At 43.9% G+C, this 17,842-nt stretch overlaps 1 protein-coding gene across 1 annotated transcript; it reads left to right on the plus strand.

The window, feature by feature from the left end:
* Positions 1–9,835: 9,835 nt before the first annotated feature.
* On the plus strand, positions 9,836–11,748 carry LOC133949091 (uncharacterized). Its single transcript, XM_062383262.1, has 2 exons — positions 9,836–10,860; positions 11,181–11,748. The coding sequence occupies exons 1-2, from the start codon at positions 10,583–10,585 to the stop codon at positions 11,602–11,604; spliced, it is 702 nt and encodes a 233-aa protein (XP_062239246.1). The 5' UTR covers positions 9,836–10,582; the 3' UTR covers positions 11,605–11,748.
* The last annotated feature ends 6,094 nt before the right edge of the window (positions 11,749–17,842 follow it).

Here is a 17,842-nt window from a genome sequence, read left to right on the forward strand (position 1 = left end):
ACCCTGGTGCTTACTCTGCATGTTGCTCCCATTGTCGTATGCCTGCCCACGACAGTCACCGATGTCAAGATCAAATTTGATCAGTTGGTCCGTGAAAGATTTGTACAGTCCTTTCCCAGTTGTGTCATGGACATCAACAAAGCCAAGAAAATGCTCCTCAATCGAAATACCCACATTTTCTGCACAGTTAACAATTCGCATTCGAAGGGTAAGCTGTTCAGTATGGCTGTTGTCTGGAGTACAGTCCATTATGACAGCAAAGTACTTGGCTCTCTTTATCAGAGATACAACAGCATCTGTGGTCTTTTTTGCAATTAGAGATATTATCTCATTCTGTATCTGTTTGCTGAGGTAATGATCTCTGCATTCCTTGTTTTGGATTCTCCTTAAGTGTTCATTCATCACTGGGTCGAATTGGGCCATTAATTCAACCTGACCCAGGAAGTTCCCATTTCTGGGTTGGTACAGGTCAGAGGCGTCAATTGGGTATGGCAAGGTATGGCAGCTGCCACACCTTGGCTCCAGGGGAAAATGTAAATGTTCGTTTTAAAAAAATAAATTTATGGAATTACTCTGTGTCAATTTGTACTGATTATTCTATTATTTAATACATATAAATTAAATACAAATGAAAATCAGAACAACACAATCGATTTCTCTAGTCTAGATATTATCTTTCCCAATACTTATCGTAACGTATCCCTCCTCCCTATCTTGAAATGTGGTATCTTTTTTTATTTTTCGGCTAAGCTAATTAACTAAAATGAAAAGAAAGCAAAGAACTTTAGAATCTTTTTTTATCAAAAAAAAGGCAGGTGAAGGTGATGGCTCCAATGTTGCCCCAGCAGCAGAGGGAGAAGGACCAGGTAGTGAAGGTGGGATTCAAGCTGTTAACAAGGCTGTTAGCCACTCCAGCACCTGCGCCGGGGATGCAGATGCTAACAGGGAGACAGAGACTACATGCATGGAGGCTGAGAACTCGTCCACACCGACTTCTCGAATTGAACCCGAGTCTGAGTCCCCACCAATTTCTCAGATTGAAAGAGCTGGATCAGACGTGGACAGCGATAAGGAAGGTCAAGGCCCGGGTGCAGCAGCAGTAGCAGCCTCTGGGTCAACTGGAGCAGAGAAGAAGGATATTAGTGGATGTAAAACAGACGGACTCAGGCGTCCTCGTTTGACCCACTTCCCAACTAGAAATGGAAGACTCTTTAATGTCAGTGTGTATCAGGAATATGACTGGGTTGAATATTCTGCGCAAGAAGATGCAGTTTATTGCTTTGCATGCCGTCATTTTGGAGGAGCCTCAACTTTAACAGGTGACAGGCATGGACTGCGTGTGTTCATAGACACTGGATACACATGTTGGAAGAACATGAAAAAAAATCTCCGGGATCATCAAGGGAGCAGTAGACACAATTGTGCTGCATTAGCGTGGTCTAACTTTAAGGCTGTGATCAGCGGACATAAGGAATCCATCGCAAGTCGGATTGACGCAAACAGGACAGATGAGGTGCAGGAGAACTGGGCTCACGTCAAATCCTTGTTCAAATTAAAAAAAAAAAAAATTCTATTCTTCCCCAGAAGCCCAGAATGATATGGTGAGAGTTATTGGGGAAAATATCAGAAGTATAATCATAAATGAAGTAGGAGAAGCACGGTACTTTTCAGTGTTAGTGGATGAAACGAAAGACCTGTCTAAGAAGGAGCAGCTGGCCATTTTGATCCGTTATGTACATGACGGGATTATAAAGGAAAGAGCCATTGGAACCTATCACATGAAGGACCTGACAGCTGAATCCCTGGCCCAGAAAATAATAAAGGAATTATCGAGTTTAGATATTCAGCTGTGTGTTGCACAATGCTACGATGGTGCAAGTGTTATGCGGGGTAATGTGCGTGGAGTGCAGGCTTTAATACGTGAAAAAGTGCCGCATGCAGCGTATATACACTGTCATGCACATAGACTAAATCTTGTGCTTGTGAGCTCGATAACTGAAATACCAGAGATGGCAGAGTTTTTTGGTGTTGTTCAAACACTATATACTTTTATTGCAAATAGCAATACCAGACACATGCTTTTCATTGAGGCTCAAAAGAAGTTGGGACACAACAAAATACTGCATTTGGAGCGCACCTGTCCCACTCGGTGGCTGTATTGGTATAGGGCTCTACAGAAGATAAAACTGCGCTACGAGGCTATACTAGCTGTGTTAGATGCCACTGTTGACGCTCATGCAGAGGGTTCAACTGAAGCTGCTGGACTTCGGACAAATATGCTGACAGTCACTTTTGTTGTGCGTCTTCATGTCCTAGAAAAAATCTTAAATCTCACTTATGGAATGTCTGAACAGCTTCAGACAAAAGACATTGCAATCACGATGGCTTCCAACCTCATACGGAGTACTAAGGCCCAGCTGGAAAAGATGAGGTCAGATAAAGAGTACCAGGACACACTGAGCAGAGCCAAGGCATTTTCCACAGAGCTCGGCCTCCCAAGCAGAGACACTGCCCCTCTGCGACCAGCAAGAGCACGGAGTGTGTCCAAAGCCTTGGCAGGGTTTATTGTCGGATCATCCAGTGGCCAGAGACAAACAGGAGATGACCAAGAAAAAAGACTATACTTTGAAACACTGGACTGCTTCATCTCTGAGTTAGATCGCCGATTTACAGATAATGATGAGCTACTTAATGCTATCCAGGCATTTGATTGTTCATCTCCCCATTTCATGGATGTAGTTAAAATGGAACAGTTTGCACAACTCTATGATGAACTGATCGACACCACCCTTCTCAGTTCCCAGTGTCACACAGCAAAAGCTTTCCTTGAACTTGAGATGAAGGAGGACGTGGAGGAGGAGAAAAACATAATGCTGGCTTTGACTGAAGACCATGTCTGTCGCTTTTTCAGAGGTCATCAAGCTATTCAAGATCGCAGCAACAATTCCTGTCTCCACTGCATCCAACGAAAGATTCTTTTCCGTTTTAAAAAGAGTCAAGACTTACCTGCGGACCACCATGAGCGATGACAGGCTCACAAACCTCATGTTGATGGCTGTTGAGCCTGCTGTCGTAAAATCCCTGGACGCAGATGAACTCATCAATAACTTTGCTGCTTTGAGGACCCGCCGTTATCCACTTGTGGAATAATTAATAAAGTTCATCTCAAAGTAAGATACCCAAACATCTTATTAATATGATTTCTCTTTCTCTTTTCTTCTCCCTCCCTCCCTCTCCTCTCTCCCTCCCTCCCTCCCTCCCTCTCCTCTTTATATTTGGACTTTAACAGTTTACAGCAGTTTACCTGGTATGTTCACGTGATATTGTTGCAATTATATAGTGAATGAAGTGAACAGAAAGAGTGAAATTGTGTCAGAAAGGCTATTACTGCTGTCTAACCCTGCCGCTTGCTATCCATGGTGCTGAAAACGGATGCGTAACGGCGCATTTGACTGAATTGATTGATTGACGTGCGTAGTTAAGTGTTTGTGTCCATAGTTACTTGCGCTAGCGGGATGTGAGTGAGGCTGCATTTGAAAAAGTTCAAATTTTCCTAACCACACAGAAAAGCTACATAGCAGACTTGTCACTTTTGTTATGATTATTTGCTGGGCATGTATATTGATTGATACTGTAGTTAAGTCATGTGACTAGTAACCTTGCCATACCTTAGCTTTGGCTGAATTGACGCCACTGGTACAGGTGTTCAGTGTGGCCTCGAAATGCTAAATTCCGTTCAGCCAAATGGCATACAATGGCAAAGAGTCTCCTCAGCACCATTTTCCAGTGGGCAATTTCCTTACTTATCAGCTCTTGGTTCAATTGTGGTGTTAAGTTTCAATCTTGCCAAAAGTTGGCACCAATTATCCATATTATCTATGTGCTCCCTGCTGCGCTCATGAGTTCTGAGATGTTCTCCGACATGTTTCCATGCACGAAATCCATTGGTGCTGAGTGAGATTTTGGTTTTCCCGAAGATGCGACATGCAAAACAATAAACTGCATCAGCACTGGTCGAGTAGACTAGCCACTTCCTTGTAATTTTTTTTCCCATTTTCATTTTCATTTAAAAGTTTTCAATCGTGAATCTCCTTGGCGGGTTATCTGTGTTTTGGGGGTAATTAAAGTTTCAAATTAGTACTGGTCCTCTTCTAACAATTTCAATTCTCTCACTATCTGTAATTATTTCACGCCATAATGCTGGGTCTTCACTGATCACTGTATCATTGGGGTTACTCACATTGCTGACACCACTGCTCTCCCTATCATCCAGCTGTGCTTGAGCAGGGATGATGACCATGGCAGTATCCTGTGCATCCTCAGTGCAGGTGTCAGTGTCAGGGATATGGGCAGCTGTGGTACAAGATGATGGCTCATTGTTTTTAGAAGCAAGGCAGGCAGGGCTAGTTGGTGGTGAAGTGGCTGTGTGTCTGCTGCTGCTAGCAATAGCTAAACTTGGCCCAGCATCACTTGAAACATTATCAGATGTAATTTTCCACGGACAAATTCTTTGATTGGAAAAACTGTGTTAGCTTAGGTAATTTGTCCCTTAACTTCTCCTCCTCCCTTTTCTTCTTTCTTTTGTCACTGCCACTTTGAAATCGTTTCATGTTTACTGCGATCACGTACACTCCTCCACCACAAGACAAATTCAGACCCGGCGCTATGGGCGGGCTTTGGGGTGCTGGGCCCGCCCTTGACGAACAAGCCAGTCAGTCACATAATACACGTTAAAAAAAAAGGGGCGGCACGATCACGTCATCTGGCCAGCCGCCAGCGAAGCGGTTTTCTATTATCTATCATATCACTGTGTGATGAATTGGCAAATGCATCGCCCCTGCTTGATGCTGTGTGAGAAGGGGGAAGGGGAGGGGACATGGGGGACAGTTCACCTCTGGGTCCCAAATGCAGTGATTCTTAAACTGTGTCGCGCGCCCACAGGTGGAGCGCGCGACCGGGAGGGGAAATGTGCGGCGGAAATAATGTTGAGTCAAAACTTTTGACGTCCGCATCTCTCGTGGAACTGTAAACAAATCGTTCTTTCGCCGTGGCCAGGGGTCGGCAACCCGCGGCTCTGCAGCGGCTCCCGGTACAGTGTTGTGCGGGCGAGTGTGTGTGTGCGTGTGCCCCTCCGCCCGCTCTCATTCGCTCGTTCCTCTGAGGCAGCCGGTCAGTGACCAGTGTGTATTTTAGGTCTGAAAACTCTGGCAGCTGACAGTATGAGACACAACAAATTAAAAAGACACATAGATACATTACATTACAGTCACATGCATGTGAAATGACAAGTGATTTATTTGAAATATTAAAAAAAATAAAAAATACGACGAGGCCCCCTGGTGGCCGAGGCCTTGGGCAACTGCCCGACTTGCCCAATGGGACGCGCCGCGCCTGCTCGCGGTGGAGTGCTGTGTACAATCAATGCAGCCCTCTCTGTCTCCTGACTCGGTGACACACGCCAACTGCCATTACTTTTGAAAGACACATTCTCCCTTAACAGTTTTTTGTTTTGTTCATGAAATATACTTTTACACACAGGGGGGCTTCTTCTCACAGTCTAAAGACGTGCTGATAAGGCTCAGGTTGATTAAACCGTTGTCCTGTGGAGGATCTCTGAAGAATTGGTTCTCCATAGGTTGCCTCTTCCACATGCACAACGCAGGAGGGGGTTCTCTGCTTGGACGCGTTACAACCATAGATATATATATATAAAGGCTAGATGTCTCATCCGTGTTTCCGGTCAACGGAGTCGAACGTCCGCACATGGCGGCCATCTTGCCACAGGCAGCTCGCCCACCTATAATATTGTGTTGGTAGTGGTACATGTACTTTTTAAATATAAAAATAAAATATTGATGTATATTTGTAAAGGGAAATCTTGTACCTATATAGAACATTATTCTATTTTTTTGAAAATAACATAATTATTCATAAGTATGCAGTGTCATAACTACATCTCTGACGTTTGTAACAAACCGAACTATTTAAAAATCTGTTGAGAATTTAGCAAGTTATGGTTAATTTAAAAGTACGTACCACTACAACACAATGTTATGGGTGGGCGAGCTGCCTGTGGCAAGATGGCCGCCATGTGCGGACGTTCGACTCCGTTGGCCGAGACATCTAGACTTCATAGGAGGCTTCTTCTCACAGTCCAAAGATGTGCAGATTAGGCTCAGGTTGATTTAACCGTTTTCAGACAGGTTGCCTCTTCCATACATGCAAAACGCAGGAGGGGGTTCTCTGCTTGGACGCATTTCAACAGCATCCAATTCTCAGCAGCATTCTTGGGAGGCCTGGTGCAGCAGGCAGAGGCAGAATGCAACATATTATTCCTCTGCAGAGATAAACTGATTTAGTTTAAACCACTTCGACAACAGCAGCGTCGCCTCTTATGACCGCAAAGTCTCTTGACTTCTTCATTGGTGTTTTCTTCATGTGGCACCGATTTTTCATCCGGACATGTTTATTTTCTTTTTGTTTTTGTTCTTGTTGCATCTGTTGTGGGTTAGAACAACTGCACCACTCGCTTGCGGTGAATCCTAGAGTCTGTTGATTGACTGTAGGTGTGAGTGTAAGACTGAATGTTTATGTGTCTCGGTATATTGGCCCTGTGATTTGCTGACTCCCCCAAGACCCTCCAAAGATTAGGCTGTCGGTGGACTTTGGATGATGGATGGATGGAAAAACAAGTAGTGGAGGAAAGACAAAGTAGAAGGATGTAATCAAGCTTTGTCCCATTAAACTGCTAAATCAGCCGTTACAAAATAACTGGGAAGCAGAAGAGGAAGAAAGGCAGAGCACAACTGCTCAGTTGCCATGAAGAATTGTCACATTGGCAGATTTTTCTGATTGAGGCTAAAATTCCAGTTGTAAAATCTCTGCTGCAGCTGAAAGAAACAACAGGTTAATGGTCGACTGTTTGACTTCAATCATTGTACACTGGTGGAAATCAAACCAGCCGACAGTGGGAGGGAATCTGCTTTTTGGAAGGCACACTGCACAGTTCATGGGTCTATGATGATTGATTTATTTATGTGATGACATAATATCACATCTTCACTCTCCTGCCCTGCAGTTGTAGCGTCTGCAGAGCAGGCAAGTCCTGAGGGTTCATCAGGGTCCTTGCAGATAGATGAGGGAAAGCTATTTACTCTAGAGATAAAAACCCTCCTAAACCAAAACATCACAGATGTAAAAAACTAAAAGTATGACATATCTGCATTGCACTGATATTTCTCCTGAAATTTGTCCCCGCTAATGACTATTTACTGACCTTAAGTCTTAAGACACCCAAGACTATGAACCAGGAAACACACATTACACATAATCCATTTATTCCATAAATACCTATTATCCTCTGTATCTTTTTTTTTATCTTATAATTATATTTGATATTTATTTTGTGTAGCATGGTGCAGAACATTGAATCTAATTTGACATTGGCGAATGTTTTCTATTTTTTTTTAATTAATTCTATTTACTATATTGCTCTATTATTGCATTTATTCTGACATAAAGTCTGATTTGATTGATTTTTAATACAATGAGAGGTTTTAAAATCATATCATTTGCTATGACTGAAAGCTTGATATTACTAAAACCTTCACAGCTGAGTCAGTATTGTGACCTTCTGGCTCTGTTATACTTTTATACTTTTATGTATACATCCGTTGATGTTACACTATGTTTTAGCGACTGTCATGATCCTGTAACGTCCTCCTGTAGCCACAGTGCTCCCTTTTCAAGTAAAACCTTCCCCAGTAACACTGAGCATCTCTGAGCCCATGAGCTGTACGAACATCCTGTAACTATTTGCAACAATAACAGTTTTGCCCCGCAATTATCTGCCAGCTAATTGGCCATTGTTCTCAGAAGACCAAATTTGTGCGGTCTAATAGTCCTCCAAGCTCTCTGAGGATTTCTCAGTTATTTAGCGTTATTAAGTATTAACATTTAAAGTTCAGCTATGGGTAGGGTTGCCAACCGTCCCTTGAAAAACGGAATCGTCCCGTATTTAGAAACAAAAGCACCCGTCCCGTATTGAGCTGAAACGGGATGCACTTTGTCCCGTATTATTGTGAGATTAAAAAAATGGTCAGTAAAATGTCAATGGAAAATGAATAACAACGCGCTTTATATGAAGTTTTACGGTAAACGTGTTCCCAGGCAATGTCCTGCCCTGGGACCAATGAACTGACAGCATATTCACACACCTGTACGATGACACAGAATACGCTCATCCCATTGGCCGAGGAGGTACTGTTGCTCGCGCAGAAGATAGTAGACGTAAACAGAGCAGCATGGCCGACCGTGATTCAGACGCCGACACTGCTCTACGCGGTGGTTCAGCTTCAAACAGCGCTTCAACTCGTACTCCTCCGAAAAAAAAAATGAAAAGGATGCAAAAATACCGGGAGGACTGGGAGAAAGCTAACACCTGGGTGGAAAATGTGCGCGACAACGTCTATAAAGCGCACTGCACGGTGTGTCGCCGCACTTTTTCTGTAGCCCATGGTGGGCTGAATGATCTCAAACAACATGCCTCCAGTGGTGGGCACATGCGCAGCATAAGGGACAGCAAAAAACTAGGGGAACCCTAGACCAATTTGTTGTCCACCAGGCAACGCCAGAGGCAGATATGGTAAGAACGATTTTTGTTTTTTTATATGGGAAAGTAGCAGGTAGTATGGATGTCAGTATTATATGGACAAAGATATTATAATATTATTCAAACACGATAAATATATGTATATATGTGTGTGTATAAATTATGAATACACATATACAACCTTACACATTTCTTACAAGTTCAAACCGATAGATATAACGTGCATAATTTGTACTGTAGAGGCAGTTGCTATACTACACAAACTCTACATATATACAGTAACATTTCTTCTTTTTTCTAATTTACAGGAAAAAAATTAGACCCAATGATGTTCTCAGTGCTATAGGGCAACTTGCAGACAAGAAAGCTAGTGGACTGGACAACATCACAGCAGAGCACCTTAAGTTAGCTGGCCCCAGCTTGGCTGTGCTACTATCTATCTGCATCACCGGGATGGTGACGCATGGCATATTGCCAGACTCCATGTTGTCAGTAGTTCTTGTCCCAGTTATCAAAGACAAGGCTGGTAAGATTGGAAGTATTGATAACTATATACCCATTGCAGTTGCTAGTATTCTCTCCAAAGTGCTAGAAAGATTAATTCTTGACAGGATAAGTGAATACATAACCACCACTGACAATCAGTTTGGCTTTAAGCCCAAGCATAGTACCGACCTATGTATTTACACTCTGAAAGAGGCTATAGACACATATAGAAGGCAGGGCTCTACTATGCTTATAGGGTTTATTGATGCATCCAAAGCATTTGACCGCGTCAACCACTTTAAGCTGTTTAATGAGCTCAAGCTTAGGGGTGTGCCCAGTAGCTTAGTACGTATCCTAGCTTACTGGTATGCGAACCAGACTATGATTGTAAGATGGGGGAGCATCTTATCTACCCCTTTTTAAAGTTGGTAACGGGGTCCGGCAGGGGGGTATATTATCCCCAGCCCTTTTCAATCTCTATATGGACGACCTTTCCAGGCAGCTGGGAGAATGCAGAACAGGTTGTATGTTAGGTGATTCTCTGGTCAATCACTTTATGTATGCAGACGACCTAGCTTTAATATCCCCTAGTAGCAGTGGGTTTCAACAGCTGCTTAACATCTGAACTAATTATGGGGTTGATTTTGATGTGAAATATAATGCCAAAAAGAGCCTGGTAATGGTCGGTAGGACTAAGGATGACATGGATATTAAGTTTCCTGCCTTTCATCTCTCTGGGCAAACTCTGGGGGTGTCCAATAGTACCAAATACTTAGGGCACATTATTACAGACACGTTAGAGGATGATGCCGACATGTTCAGACAGAGGAGATTGCTCTATGTCCAAGCTAACATGTTGGTTAGAAAATTCCACCACTGTACAGTTGATGTAAAGATTAATTTGTTTAGAGCCTACTGCACCCCTCTCTATACTGCTCCACTCTGGGTGAATTACAAGAAGGAGAGCTTGCGTAAGCTTAAAGTAGCCTATAATGACTGTCTTAGATTACTCCTGCATAAACCCAGGAGTACTAGAGCCAGTGAGCTGTTCTGTAATATGGGTCTAACCACCTTCATGGCCTTGCTGAGGAACCTTATTTTTAAGTTTATGAGCTCAACAAATTCTATAATTGATCTGATGACAGACCCTGTCCGCAGCTCTGTTAAGTACACATCTAAGATCTGGGAACACTGGCATGAGTGCCTTTTTTAGCCCTTCTTTCCTTGTATATTTCTGTGTAATATATTGATTGTATGTTTTGTCTTTTTATACTGTGGGCCTTGAGCCTGTATAAAGTTTAATAATAATGTCCAAAGCGCCTGAAAGATTTGCTGAGGTTGACAGAAGATGCTGCTGGAGTTGAGGAAGAGGCAGACATTGTCGAAGTTTACCTCCTCTTCTGTAATAATGTTCTGTCCCTGTTTGAAGAGGTGGTGAAAAAGCTGGAGAAGAATGTTACCACGTCTGTTGACCTCTTCTCCATCATGGACTCTTTCCAGAGAAGACTAATTCAGAGAAGAGATGATAAGTTCTATGGGTACCTAACCAAACAAAAGCTCCAGCGTCTCTCACCATCTGATGCTGATGTTGCCAGGCAGGAATTTACAGCCTTCTTAAACCATGCCCTCAGTTATATTGAGAAGTGGTTTGACTTCTCAGAGGAAAACTGGCTCTTCCACCTGCAGCCCGTCTCTCTAGCATCTGGGAAGATCTCCTTTGATGACATGGAGAACATAACCAACCGGCTTTGCCTGGTTGGCAGGTAAGAATGAAACAATTGCTAGTGTAGTGATAGACCATGTTTAATGTTATTGATGGTTATAAACAAATACAATTGATAGATAATATACATATAAATACATAAACTTAGTTTACAGTATACACACATATGCAATCTTTTATACAACATCTTACAAATTCAAACAGTTCATATACTTGATAGATAGATGGAAAAATAAATAAAGAATAATAAATAAATTAAACTATAGGTAGTTAAAGTATTATACAAAATTATGAATATATACAATTCGATTTCCCCCCATTATACCACTGTAAATGACAACTTTTCAACTCTTCTGGTAGGCTGAACATCTCCATGGATGATCTGTATGAAGAATGTGTATCTGCAAACAGTCTTCTGGAGCACCTCACTCAGGAGAAGGAAGCCTGGCAGTCTAAAGGAACAGCAGAGAGGTGGATGGAGGTTCTTCAGACAGCTGAACTTCCCAACATCCAAGCTGCTGTATCCTTTTTCCTCACCATCCCATCTTCCACTGGGTTTGTGGAGAGGATTTTCTCTTTTATGAAGAACAAATGGAATGATGTGCGGAACAAATGTTCCGTGGAATTAATTAAAGGTGAGCTCATTGTAAGCCTCAATTATGAACTGTCTTGCTCAGAGTTCTACTCTGCTGCACTCAAAGACAAACAACTTCTCACTGCAGCAAGATCACAGAAGAAGTACAAGTGGAAAAAGTCTCCACATAATGTGGCACTGAGCTGTTGAGTTCATGAGTTTTTTTTCTTTCTGTTTTACTACAACTGTAGCCTAGTGTCATGGCCTTTAAGGCACAAATATGTTTACAATTTTTCTACAGTACTGTTTGCACTTTTGTTATTGCACTAAACAAATGCACTATTTCAGTATGGATGTTCTGGTTTCTATTGTTTTATATTAATGTATACAGTTTATTGTTAAGCCAGACAGGTTTCTGTTTAAGAAAGATTCTCATTTCATTCAGTTGATTTTGTTTATTATTTAAGTGAATTGCTGGATAATAATTTGTTTTCCTTTTGTTCATGTCACTCAAAAATATGCATCTAACTCAATTCATGGTCAAATAGTTAAAAAATCGTTTCACTCTCAAAAAAAGGGCCAAGAAAATTCGCAGAGCAAGGAAGGGGGGAAGGCAATCGGGTCGGCCGGCCCTGCCAATGAGGTGTCCCTTATTTATTTTTCAGAGAGTTGGCAACCCTAGCTATGGGGTACAGTGTCGTGCCATTTTCAGTTCCATTTGCATTCCTCTGCTGAATACTGTCAGCGCAGAGCTTTACCGGATGACATGAATACGTTCTCAGGCTCTGGGGTTTAATGAGCTTATCGGTCCTCACTGGGTATTGAAGGGGACAGTTTCTATTGAAAAGAGGTCTTACACTACATCTAATGTTTCCATCCCAGATCTGAGGGAACTAGAGTAAGAATTACAATGACATTACCACCGGCGGAGAGGAGACATGGAGTAGCTGCTGTAAGAGCCCACAGGTCAGGCAGCCGGCGAAGAAGCTAGTCCACGAGGATCAAGAGCTACCCGGCCTGAAGATGAGCCCTGCAACACTAAACAGTCTTTCACAGGCTGCTGAGGCACTGCCCTTTGTAACACCGCCTGTCGCTGCTACCGATTGGATGGTTTAGTGAGGTTCCCTGTGGGGTAAAGTGGGACAAATGCTGTGAGGTAAAGTGAAGCACAAGTTAAGTTTAGTTTTAAACATATTTAAGTGTTACATTACATTATATATGATTTATTTTTAATGTCATAAACATTGTAGAAAAGCAATCATGCCAAGAAACTATACACCATCTTCATGCTCTGCTTGTCATTCTCCAAGCGGACTTCCTGAAAAGACGGAGACAATATGAGTTTAACTCTTTTTCTTTTTCAAAGTCTAAACCTCAAAACAAACCTACGATCCATAAGATTCAAATCACAATGAGCTGATGGAAATTACTTAAAGCCCAATGGGCAGCTGGATCAGGGGACGTATTTCATCCTCCTGCTTGCTTTCCCTCTTGTGGGACAGCCCCTGCTCGTTGGACGAATTCTCCTCTGACTGGCTGGCCCCATTAAGGAGGACCCTGAACTCCGGCTGCCCCTCACGGCTCTCCTGTAGAGATTCAAATTTCTCCTTCTGCTCAATTTGGATTTCCTCTGTCTCATCCAGCTCTTCCTCCATGTTCATCTCTCCTAGCTCCTTCTCTAGCTCCTTCTCTTTGGCCTTTGCAGACTCCACATGTTGAGTCAAGGGGATCAACTCCATATGGCACTGAATCAGAAGTGAGGCAGGAGACTCCATCTGCTCCACCATCTTTCCCTCTGTTTCCCAAGTGAGGTTGTTGGTGGCGGACTGCTCCTTCAGGGTGGAGTATTCACCATCCAGCTCCGTCAGGGCAAAGTTTTCATCCACTTGCGTCCCCATCTGCTCATTCAGCTGAGGGATTGCAGCTTTCAGCTCCCTCAGAGCTGAGTTATCAAAATGGGGGTTTTCATCCACCAGCTCCTTCATGGCAGGGAATTGGGCAATCAGCTCCCTCAGGAGGAAGATGTCTTGAGCCTCTGGGTCCTTCAGGGCATAGTATTCATTCACAAGCTCCCTCTGACGGGGGTTCTTATCCATCAGCTCCGTTGGGGTGAAGCTTTCATCCATCAGCTCATTCAGGGTGAGGTTTATATCATCTAGCTCCTCCAGGGCCTCCAGCGTCCGAGGTGAAGCAGGAGACTCCATCTGCTCCAACATCTTTCCCTCTGTTTCCCAGGTGAGGTTGTTGGTGGCGGTCTGCTCCTTTAGGGTGGAGTATTCACCATCCAGCTCCATCAGGGCGAAGTTTTCATCCACTTGCGTCCTCAGATGGGGGTTGATCGACAGATCTGTGAATCGTAGCAGCTCAACGATCACATATCCTTAAAATGAAAGTAATTAATAAAATATATAATTTCCGCTGCACGATGTCCTTATTTTGTGTTTATGATGACAGATTTATAATTTTGGTCTTTTCTGTAAACACAACTGAGACATTAAGGTGTAGCTTCCGATCTGAATCATAATACCGTAAATACGAAATAAAAGATTTTTCCAAGTCTCCACACGTTTCCTCTAAAGTGTGTGGTACTTTTTATAATAAGAATTTTATTTATTTGATTATGTCGATTGCCTCGACACACCCTCATTGTCTTGTTTGTGTGTTCAATAATGTATTTGTTGAGCGATAGAAGGTCCATCAGTGAAAAGCCTGCAGACAGTTGGCTCTCTCTCCCTCCTCCTCCCGGTTTCTGTCCTTTCCTCACCTTCTCTGCTCATCCTTCAGCCCCCCCCCCCTTTCCAATGCATCCCATCTCTCGCTTATTCATTGAAGAGGAGAGCTAAGTTTAACCTTATTTGGGAAGCGTGAATTGTGTTCTGTCAGATGGCCAAGCACAGAGATGCACAGTCCTGACCGAGAGGCCACCTTGGTATTGAACGGCCTCCTCAGATTGCCGCTTGCTCAGAAAATACACCGGAGTAGGCCTTTCATTTCATGCATTTGCACATTGGTCTATACAAAAGGGCCTCTCAACAAAGGAAGTAACGGCAGCAATGTGGTGATCATATAAGAGGAAAGCAGCATCCGTAAATATCCTTCCCTATAAGGAATCAATTTGTTTCGACACAACAGTTGATTAAGTTCAAAGCAAGCACTTTTACATGCAAAAAACACATTTTTGTGATAAAACATACTTTCCACAGCACAGCCCCAACTTCTACTTCATGGCAAGGGGCGAAAGGGAGGGGCTTGAAAACAAAATAATCAAAGGACCACATATGTGTTCCGTTGTCTAGATAGAGGGGGTGTCTCACATTACCTGATGTCCCACATTACCCCGCTCTCCCCTACCGGTAATGATCCTTCCGCAGGTTCACCTACGGAAACTTTGTTACGACTTTTACTTCCTCTAGATAGTAAAGATTGAATGTCTTCTCGGCGCTCCGCCAGGGCCGTTACTGACTCAGGCGGGGCCGATCCGAGGACCTCACTAAACCATCCAATCAGTAGTAGTGACGGGTGGTGTTACAAAGGGCAGGGCCTCAGCAGCCAGTGAAAGACTGTTTAGTGTGGCAGGGCTCAGCTTCAGGCCAGGAAGAGCATGCATAGGCTCAAATAACTTTGATAACCTGCTGCTTTTGTGGCTGAACAAAGCCTATTGGTAGTGTTGTTGTACATACAGGATTTAGTCCAAAGGTCTCAAGGACTCTTCCAATAAAGGTTCCACTGAAGTTTGACTTTTTACACTATTACAATACTTATTGGCAACTAGTTATTATGTCTTCCGTTCCATAAAACGCATGTTAATGCTCAGTAGTACACATATGGTACTTTAATGTATTTACATTAAAAAAATCCCCTTACATTACTTTTACTTTTATACTTTAAGTAGTTTTGAAACCAGTAGTTTTACACTTTTACTTAAGTAAAAAGCTCAAGTTGATATTTCAAGTATTTTTAAACCCTAGTATCTATACTTCTACTTGAGTAATGAATGGGAATACTTTTGACAGCTCTGGACATAATCACGTACTGGCTGCAGGACTTTGTGCTGACACACTACTCCTTTTGCTGCAACAGACCCACTGGCACCAGTGAAACGCTGCTCCAGGTCAAAATGGGTGAGGTAAATCAGGAATGTGGATCCAGGTGGTAAATACAGTTTTATCCACTTTGCATGGACATGGAGGGAAGGAGGAAGCTGGAGAAAACGAAAGAGAGAACACAGCACTACAACTGTAACACTTTACATATATATTCTATAAAAAGGAAGAGAAGAGAACAGGTTTTGCCCGTTGTGAGAGAAGCAAGCTTTAAGGCTCCATAGAGTCCGGCTGTGTGACCCAGGTCAACAGGATGATGAGCCAGAGCCAGGGGATCACAGCCGCATACATTACATCCCATCACAGCAACACGATCATTCACAGATATGAGAGCACTTAAACCAATTAGCATCCCGACAAGGCGAGCAGTCCAAGTGTTATCAACCTTCTATTTACCTGAAGCCACCAGAGAGTTAGACAGCCGGTTCAGCATCATGATAATTGGCTCAGGGTCAAGTTTCTCATCTCATTGAAAATAAGTCATTATTTAATTGTGAAAAGCCTGGAAGAGGTTTCTATGAAACCAGTTTAAAGACTTCCAGAGTGCAAGTCTTAACGATAAGTCAAAGGATGAAACTAATAAACCAAATATACAATTAAAGGACCTGGGTTAGTATTCGACCTACCTGTGCGGCCTCATCAGTGACACGCCATTACACTGTGCACGGTTCATTTCTCCAGCAGTCAATGGGGCACAGAGAGACAGTTAAATCTACTCAATGTGAACATGACCCCCTCGGTCCCAGGCTATGCATTTAAATGATATTCTACAAGCAAACAACATCTCCATGTTGACTTTGATGGAAGGTGTGCCGGCATGGGATTGGCTCAGATCAATTAATTAATCAATCAGACTCGGCTCTTCAGGACTGCTTCAGCACAACGGAGTGGTGCGTGTTCCAGGATGATGACATCAACACGTACACAGACGCGGTCATCTGCTACATTAGCAAATGCATCGATGACGTCGTACCCAGGATTACAGTAAAAACATTTCCCAACCAGAAGCCCTGGATAAATGGTGACGTCCAGGCTAAACTCAAAGCACGGACTGCTGCCTTCATCTAGGGGGATCTGGAGGAATACAAGAAATCCAGGTACGCGCCCCACCATCTACAGGGACAAAGTGGAGTCCCTTTACAAGGTCTCCAACACTAGAAACATGTGGGCCGGACTGAGAACCATCACAGACTACAAAGCCAAGACCAGCAGTGCTGATGTGGTGTCTGCATCTCTCCCAGAGGATCTGAACACTTTTTATGCACGCTTTGAGAGTAACTCTCCGGCTGCGGAGATCAAGAGGCCCAGGAGGACCGCTGCCCCCCAGTCATATCCAGGGCAGATTTGTGGAAATCCCTCAACCGGATCAACACACGCAAGGCACCTGGACCTGATGGGATCCCCGGCCGAGCTCTCAAGGTGTGTGCAGATCAGCTGGCAGATTTGTTCACAGACATCCTCAACCTGTCACTGCTCCAGTCTGAGGTCCCCGCATGCTTCAAGAAGACCATCATTGTCCCTGTTCCCAAAGAAACAAAAATCCTCTGCCTAAACGACTACCGCCCAGTAGCACTCACTTCCATCATCATGAAGTGCTTCGAGCGGCTAGTCCAACCATTCATCTACCTCCTCCCTCCCTGACTCTCTGGACCCTCTTCAGTTTGCCTACAGGTCAAATAGGTCGACTGCAGATGCCATCTCCCTCACCCTCCACACTGCCCTCTCCCACCTGGACCAGAGGGACACATATGTGAGAATGCTGTTCGTCGACTACAGTTCAGCATTCAACACCATCGTGCCCCTGAAGCTCGTCACCAAGCTCAGAGACCTTGGGCTCAACATCGCCCTCCGTGATTGGATCCTGAACTTCCTGACGGGCAGACCACAGGCGGTGCGGATCGGCAGCACCACATCCTCCACCCTGACTCTCAACACCGGGGCTGCGTGCTCAGTCCTCTTCTGTACTCCCTGTTCACGCATGACTGCGTGGCCACCCACAGCTCCAACACCATCGTTAAGTTTGCTGATGACACCACTGTCATAGGCCTGATCACAGGCAACGATGAGAAGGCCTACAGAGAGGAGGTCAGAGCCCTGACATCTTGGTGCCAGGACAACAACCTCCATCTCAACGTCAGCAAAACTAAGGAGCTGATCGTGGACTACAGGAAGAGACAAGGAGAAGAACACGCCCCCCCCTCCATCAACTGGGCCACGGTGGAGCGAGTCAGCAGCTTCAAGTTCCTCGGGGTCCACATCACTGATGACCTGACCTGGACCCATTACACAGACTCCATCAGAAAGACGGCCAGACAGCGGCTCTTCTTCCTCCGCAGGCTGCGGAA

Source organism: Platichthys flesus, chromosome 23 (genome assembly GCF_949316205.1).
Source record: "Platichthys flesus chromosome 23, fPlaFle2.1, whole genome shotgun sequence".
Classification (NCBI taxonomy): domain Eukaryota; kingdom Metazoa; phylum Chordata; class Actinopteri; order Pleuronectiformes; family Pleuronectidae; genus Platichthys; species Platichthys flesus.

Bases quoted from the DNA above. Each gene is read 5' to 3' on its own strand.
- LOC133949091 (XM_062383262.1), top strand. From the start codon at position 10,583: ATGGACTCTTTCCAGAGAAGACTAATTCAGAGAAGAGATGATAAGTTC. The intron at 10,861-11,180 runs GTAAGAATGAAA...CTCTTCTGGTAG, and splicing joins CGGCTTTGCCTGGTTGGCAG to GCTGAACATCTCCATGGATG.